At 41.0% G+C, this 7,097-nt stretch overlaps 1 protein-coding gene across 1 annotated transcript in view; it reads left to right on the forward strand.

Annotated features, from left to right (window-relative positions):
• The window catches only part of tncb (tenascin Cb), a 42,269-nt gene extending 35,184 nt beyond the window's left edge, over nt 1-7,085 (forward strand). Inside the window, exons 14-24 of the mRNA XM_026322461.1 lie at nt 1,142-1,264; nt 1,798-1,941; nt 2,347-2,466; nt 2,657-2,800; nt 2,964-3,094; nt 3,222-3,354; nt 3,474-3,625; nt 4,092-4,188; nt 4,629-4,790; nt 5,251-5,414; nt 5,674-7,085. Coding sequence (XP_026178246.1) covers nt 1,142-1,264; nt 1,798-1,941; nt 2,347-2,466; nt 2,657-2,800; nt 2,964-3,094; nt 3,222-3,354; nt 3,474-3,625; nt 4,092-4,188; nt 4,629-4,790; nt 5,251-5,414; nt 5,674-5,784 — 1,481 coding nt within the window. The 3' untranslated portion in view covers nt 5,785-7,085. The remainder of the gene's footprint in view (nt 1-1,141; nt 1,265-1,797; nt 1,942-2,346; nt 2,467-2,656; nt 2,801-2,963; nt 3,095-3,221; nt 3,355-3,473; nt 3,626-4,091; nt 4,189-4,628; nt 4,791-5,250; nt 5,415-5,673) is intronic.
• Nucleotides 7,086-7,097: the final 12 nt, after the last annotated feature.

The following is a 7,097-nucleotide window of genomic DNA, read 5'->3' on the forward strand; positions in this document are numbered from 1 at the left end:
CAGTTATATGTTGGGGTAATTCATGTTTCAACTTGTCTGTCTGTGCTCCTGAGCAGAAAGTAGTGGACCTCCCATCACAACTGAAATGTACAGCAGTAGCAGAGAACACAGACCCTGGGGTCCAGTGGACCATGTGACAGCTTATTGGTTGTTGATCTCAGGGCTGCAGACTGCTGCTTGATCAGTATTAGACCTTTACACAGGTTTACTGATACAAACCTTCGACTATAATGGGTCCTGGCCAGTCTGATAATATGGATTCAATGCATAATTACTGTACTATTTTAATTGCATTTTTTAGTGTTTTAGTGCAAAACTGCAAAAAGTATCCCATGATGTTCTAAATGCAGTTTCAGATGCCTATTCACCCTGTAATGAGTAGATTTCTGGATAAAAAGGGTCCAAGATACTTTCAGAACATTTGTGTATTGGCTTTGAAGCGTCAACCCAAAACTGAAGAAAAGGCCTTTCAAAGGTTCACGTCAGTCTACCCCCACTCAGGACATTTACTCAGCTTTTTACTCTGAGTCGTGTCTGTTCGGTCCTCCTCCCAAATGTCTTTGCCTTGGCCCATGTGTCAGTGTCTTTTTTGCAAAGGAGTTGGGGTGGGATCGGAAGAAGGGATGGGGGATTGTCTGTGTCTCATATAATGTGTGTGTATGGCTGTGTCCCATGTCCTCCCTGGGCCTGGGGGTAAGGCTTTACTCTTGAGTTGCGTGGTACATGTTTCACTTTTGTGTTTCCATGAAATGGGGGCAAGTTAATCTCCTCAGGTCTGTCACGCAAGATACTGTGGATCGCTGTTAGCTGGGAAATGTCTCTCCATGAGCCTGAGCCTCCCCAGGCCCCCTTTGTCTGTCTACCTCACTCTCTTTACACACACTCTCTCTATTGCTATGTTAACTCAAACTAGTGCCTTTCAGTGGTAGATCTGCTCTGGCTACTAAAACAGAATATGTGTGTGTTTTTTTCTGTCTGTTGCTTAATTCTAAAACAGAAATTACTCACTATAATATGTCTACACTGTGCATTTTATACTGTATGTTGTTTTCCACTCCTCACTACGCTGTGAGGGTTTGTACACATATGGACTATTAACTGTTGTTTTTTCTCTAACCTGTTTCTGTGATGTTCATGGCAGACATGGGCTCTCCCAAGGGCATCCGCTTCTCTGATGTCACTGACACGTCCGCCACTGTTCATTGGGTGGTTCCAAGAGCTCGAGTGGACAACTACAAAGTCACTTACGTGCCTGCTCATGGAGGTTAGAGTCCATGAGTGAATAACTCTGAAAGTTGAACCGCAGTGTAGATTTTAAGATTTAATGCTTAAGCATCCTCAAATAGAGAGATTTTGCAGTAAATAATTTTGAAATCAGCTCAGGATTAAGGTTAATGATTTTGTAGCCACTATGAAAGTTCTCAGTGCTGTCTGTCTTCTGTCATTCATTTTAATCCTACATCATTTGCAGGGTGACTCGTTTCCAGCAGTGGATTGATTCTGCCCCCTAGTGCCTCACTGTAGCTATTTCCCCTGAATGAGGGCTGGAGAGGTGTACAGAAAATAATCAGAAGATTATCTACACTAGCTTGATATAAAGTTTATTGTTATGGACATGCACAACACATAATAAAAACATTTACAAAAACTGTTGATTTTCCCTACTCTCTATATGAGAGAAGAAACTTAAATTGTTAGAAGTGGAAAAAAATCTGGTCTGGAGGATCAGCTTACAGCTCACTCAGAAAAGGTGATGTTTAGGAGAACCTCACACCTGTGTGTTGCTTTGACTGCCAGGTAATGCTAAGACACTGACAGTGGATGGGTCTGAGTCTCACACTGTGCTGCCCAACCTGACACCTGGAGTCATCTATGAGGTCGCTATTGTTGCAGTCAAGGGCGAAAGGGAGAGCAAGCCTGGGTCAGACAGCGTCACCACCGGTACAGTAAAGCTCATGGAAAACTTGCATTATAACTTGATTTGTTATTTTAAGGCACATTGTAACAGATGTAAAATGCATATTGGTTTGCTTTTATAACGCCTGCTTAATAAAATTTACAATCAGTAAAGCTTCAAATTGAATTCAAATAATGCTTTGCATGCAGTACTGATGAGCTTGAACATCCAGTAAGAAGGCTTCACTGTGGTGTCTACCAAAGAACATAAGCAATCAGTTAGCTAAGCAGCAATGTTTTATTCAAGCACTCTCATTAAATACATGTATGGTAATTAGTGTTTTAAAAGTGTAGAGGTTTCATTTGCTTCTAAAATAGCCAAACACCACAGCTCTGTCCACAGGGAGATATTTAAATCAGATATTTTGTATGTGTGTTTGTGTGTTACAGCTCTAGATAAGCCCCGTGGCCTGACTGCAGTGAACATCACAGACACTGAAGCTCTGCTGCTCTGGCAGCCCGCCATTGCTACTGTAGATGGCTATGTTATCACCTACAGTGCAGACTCAGGTATATAGTATATGAACATGCAACTATACGGATAAACACAAATAGTGTACATTGAAAAGTAAGGAGAAAGTGTTTACATCCTACAGTACAGCCGTTTTTATTGAGAACAAATCTAAACCATGTTTGCTTTGGCTTACCCTGCAAGTTTGTCTGTGATCTAACTGAAGGCTACCTGTCTGTGTCATGTCAGTGGCTCCAGTGATGGAGCGTGTCTCAGGAAATGTGGTGGAGTTTGAGATGAGTTCACTGACGCCAGCGACACACTACACTGTGAAGGTGTATGCTGTGAGGGACTTGGCCAAGAGTGCAGCCACTACAACTGAGTTTATCACTGGTGAGCTAGCTAAAAGTTGATCTGTTTCTTTTCTAGCTTTACTGATTCAAACTACATTACACTCAAAGTAACTGTCTAGTCTAGTTGAATGGACAAATACGTGTGATGTGAAACTAGTCTATGGTATTAGATCATTTTAAATGACGTGTTTTTGTGTATTTAGACGTGGACGCCCCTCATGATCTAGCTGCTAGTAACATTCAAACAGAGAACGCTATGTTGACCTGGAAGCCACCACGTGCCGATATCACTGGTTACATCCTCAGCTTTGAGTCTGCGGATGGCACCATCCGGGTGAGTAGAAACCAGGGCTCCTCTGATAATGGTCTATCTGCTCAGTAGGACATATAGAAACTATCTAAAAAAAAAACAAGAAAATAAAGAAATAAGAGAATAAGAAATAAGTTTTTTTTTTCAACAGGATGTGGTCCTGAGTCCCACCGCTGTATCATACAACATGGCTCAGCTCAGCGCCTCCACAGAATATTCAGTCAAGCTGCAGGCTATTGCTGGTCCCAAGAGAAGCAGAGTCATCACTACAACCTTCACCACCAGTGAGTAGATTCATGTGCACACTGTGGAGAACCTTCACCCCAGGTGGTCTGTATTTCTGGCAGTCACTCAAAGTCTCAGCCTGTGTGGTCCAATTTATTATTATTGTGTGTGTTCGTAGCTGGTGTGCTGTACAGACACCCCAGGGACTGTTCTCAGGCACTGCTGAATGGTGACACCTCATCAGGCCTGTACACTATCTATCTGGGAGGAGATGAAAGCCAGGCCATCCAGGTCCACTGTGACATGAGCACTGATGGGGGTGGATGGATTGTAAGTCACTGGCTAGCAGAGTTGTAATGTAAAATTCAATATTCAAATATGCATGAATCAATATTTCTATATTAATGCAGGGTTAAATGTGTATGTGTAAAGCGAAAGGTGTTGCTCAGACTCAGTCACCTTAATCTGCAGTTCTCTGCAGCACCACTGAGCATTTTCACATCTTACAGCTCATTGTTTTGGTTTTACAACTTTACTGTTTTGATTAATCACTGCTCCTATCAACCATGTATCCAGTAACAGTAGGCAGCTGTTTCAAGCTAAAAAGCTCTGACAAAGGTGGTGACAAGCGTGGAACATTTACCAAATAAAGACACTCTTTTGTCCCAGGCGTAGTGGAGTATTTTCAAGTTGTTTGTAAAAGGATGTAGTTGCTAGATGTTTCACGTACACATAATTAGGACTGGGACTGCAGAATCACACATTATTCACCTACAGTATTGTTTTTTCTTTGCAGGTTTTCCTCAGACGTCAAAGTGGTAAACTGGAGTTTTTCCGCAACTGGAAGAATTATACAGCCGGCTTTGGAGACATGAATGATGAATTCTGGCTGGGTAATTTCTAGCAAACACCACAGCCTTCCATAACACATATGGACACACCGCTGAGTTTATCCAATGATTAAGGAGATTTATACAAAATGAATAGTATTCAGTTTTTCCTGTGTCATGCATTGTTGATAAGATATATTTTATCTGTCTGTTTATTGCAAAATACATACATGTCCCTATAGATGTGTGGATAGGTATAAGAAGTGTTACTAGGTTACTGGGTTCACTGATCAATTTAAAATATTCTATGTAAGACTGAAATGCATAAAACTGTACATATAATCAATAATTAAACTTTAAATATTATTTAGCCACAATATATTTTTTGTTATCTAAATAAAAAATATATATTTATGTGATAATATTTTATCAAAGCCATCATTATCAAAGCTGTTCATGATTGCTGTAGGTCTAGCTCATAGAAAATCTCCTCTCTGATTCAGGGCTGTCCAACCTACATAAGATTACAGCTGGAGGTCAGTATGAGCTACGAGTTGACCTGAGAGATAAGGGAGAAACAGCCTATGCCCAGTACGACAAGTTCTCTGTGTCTGAACCTCGAACCCGCTACAAAGTCCATGTAGGAGGATACAGTGGAACAGCAGGTAAAGCTGACTTCTGTCGCCCCAGGACTCACAAATACTCTATTTAGTTTCCATATTTGCTGCTCTGTTGAGCATTTCCAGTAGAAGGATGGTATACTGTGTGTAGGACTGAATCAAAGTAAATGAAGCACACTGTCACCCAGTGTGGCTCACTGCTGTGTTTGAATACATTTTAGATACAAACACACACAATATTGTGTATTGAGAAAATATACAACAAAAAGAAAATGTAGACAGCTGCCAGTATTCTCTTAAGGCCCTTAAGCATTGTAGTCAAATTAAAGCACATTTTACTTTTTGTCTTGAATTAGTTAAGTTATTTTCAGTAGCACTATCCTAGTTAGGTTGACAGCAGCAAGTACACACTGTGCTGTTGCAATTCATCCATTTCTCCTTCCTCCTTCAGAAACTGTAGCACTGTCCATTTTGTTAACTTTATCTCTGTTGTGTGTCTTTGTAGGTGACTCCATGACCTACCACCATAATCGTCCATTCTCCACTTATGACCATGACAATGACATTGCTGTCACCAACTGTGCCCTGTCCTATAAGGGAGCCTTCTGGTATAAAAACTGCCACCGTGTCAACCTCATGGGACGATATGGAGACAACAGCCACAGCAAGGTACAGTATGGCTGTTTCCAGCAGAACTCAGAGAGCAGTTTGCTTAATAGAGGCCCTGTTGAGTCCTGCAGATGGTTTGGAGAGGACTGGTGCTGTAAACAACTATGTGCATAGCCCACCAATGCTCTGTATCAAGTAAATGATGTATATATTGCATAGGTATTGTCAGTGAGACAAATCAGATGCTGAATTCTAAATCAAAATCGACACTATGGCACATGTTTTCATCAACATCATTTATGTACCTTCTCTCCTCCAGGGTGTGAACTGGTTCCACTGGAAAGGCCATGAGCACTCTATTGAGTTTGCAGAGATGAAGATCAGGCCTTCCAACTTCAGAAACCTGGAGGGAAGGAGGAAACGATCATAAATGTTTTGCAGAGCTCCATTACCACCACCACCACCAACAGCAGTGCTACTACTCTGTCTGGACCCCATTTACCACCTCATCTCCCACAACCCACCCACCCAGCAGCAACCAAAGCTACTGCCAAGAGCCTTGCTGCCTCCACGCAAAACCAACATACCTTCCTCCCTCCCATTTGCTCTCAGACGAGCCTCGACTCCATACCCCCATTCCCCTGTGATATGGTTGTGGAAATGCTGGCAGTGCTGAAATAATGCGCATGTTACAAACTGGACTTAAATCAAGCCCACACAGATTCTACTCCCACACCAAAGAGAGAAAAACAACTCCATCTCACCTGATTCTGACTCTTTTTCTTGTGTTGCAGCGTGTGTGGAGAGGCGTGAGTGCAGCTTGGCCATTATGTTATATACAGTAATTAATACACTTCCCTCTTTCACACCCAAGCCACTTTTGGGGTATTTCAGAAAGGACAAGCTGTTTGCAGTACAGTGTGGTCTGGTTTAGGTTCAGGGTCTCAATACAATACAATAATACAGTGATAATTCAAATTCAAATGGAGTATCACAGAAATTCTACTCATTGTACAATACTGTACATGTATAAATCTGAGTTAAACATTTTAAAAAGGGATATTCCTCAGATGTCAGATATCTTCATATAACTTGCCACTTGTTTGTCTTTGTGTGACTTAACGTGTGTGTGTCACTTTATCCTTCCCAAGTTCCCTCATTTCCCTCAGCACAAGCCAACAACTGAAGTGATGGAGATGGAAGTGAAACGAGAAAAAAAATATTGAAAAGTATCCATCAGTGTTTCTATTCATTATGTGAGCCCCCTGAAGGCATCATGCTAAAATGACAGTATTGTGTTTTAAAAATGAAAGTGTTTTGATTTGTTCCCCTTATGAATTCGAGGCAGGACCTAGTACTCAGTATAAAATGAAATGCAGTGGTGACATTTTTTTTGTAAAATGTGAATACAGTACATGTGGAACAACAAAATGTTATGTGATATTGATGCTCGAAACATAAAAATAAGCTATTCCAATTGAATTCCAGTTGACATGGTGAGGTCTCAATGGTTATGTTGATGAAAATAGTGTTTGGCCATGACAAAACTAGTTACTGTTTTTATTCCCCAGTTCCCCATCCCCTGCAACAGCAGGACACTAAACCACTGACCTTCAAAGGAATGCCTGTGTAAATTAAGTCTGTTTTTATTGTTTTGTTTGTTTATAACTGGGTGTCCAACAGGTGTTTCTTTGTAAACTGTATTACAATAAAACACTTTGTTTAAAATGACATTTCTTCAGT

The sequence above is a fragment of the Mastacembelus armatus genome, chromosome 9 (assembly GCF_900324485.2).
Source record: "Mastacembelus armatus chromosome 9, fMasArm1.2, whole genome shotgun sequence".
Taxonomy (NCBI): Eukaryota; Metazoa; Chordata; class Actinopteri; order Synbranchiformes; family Mastacembelidae; genus Mastacembelus; species Mastacembelus armatus.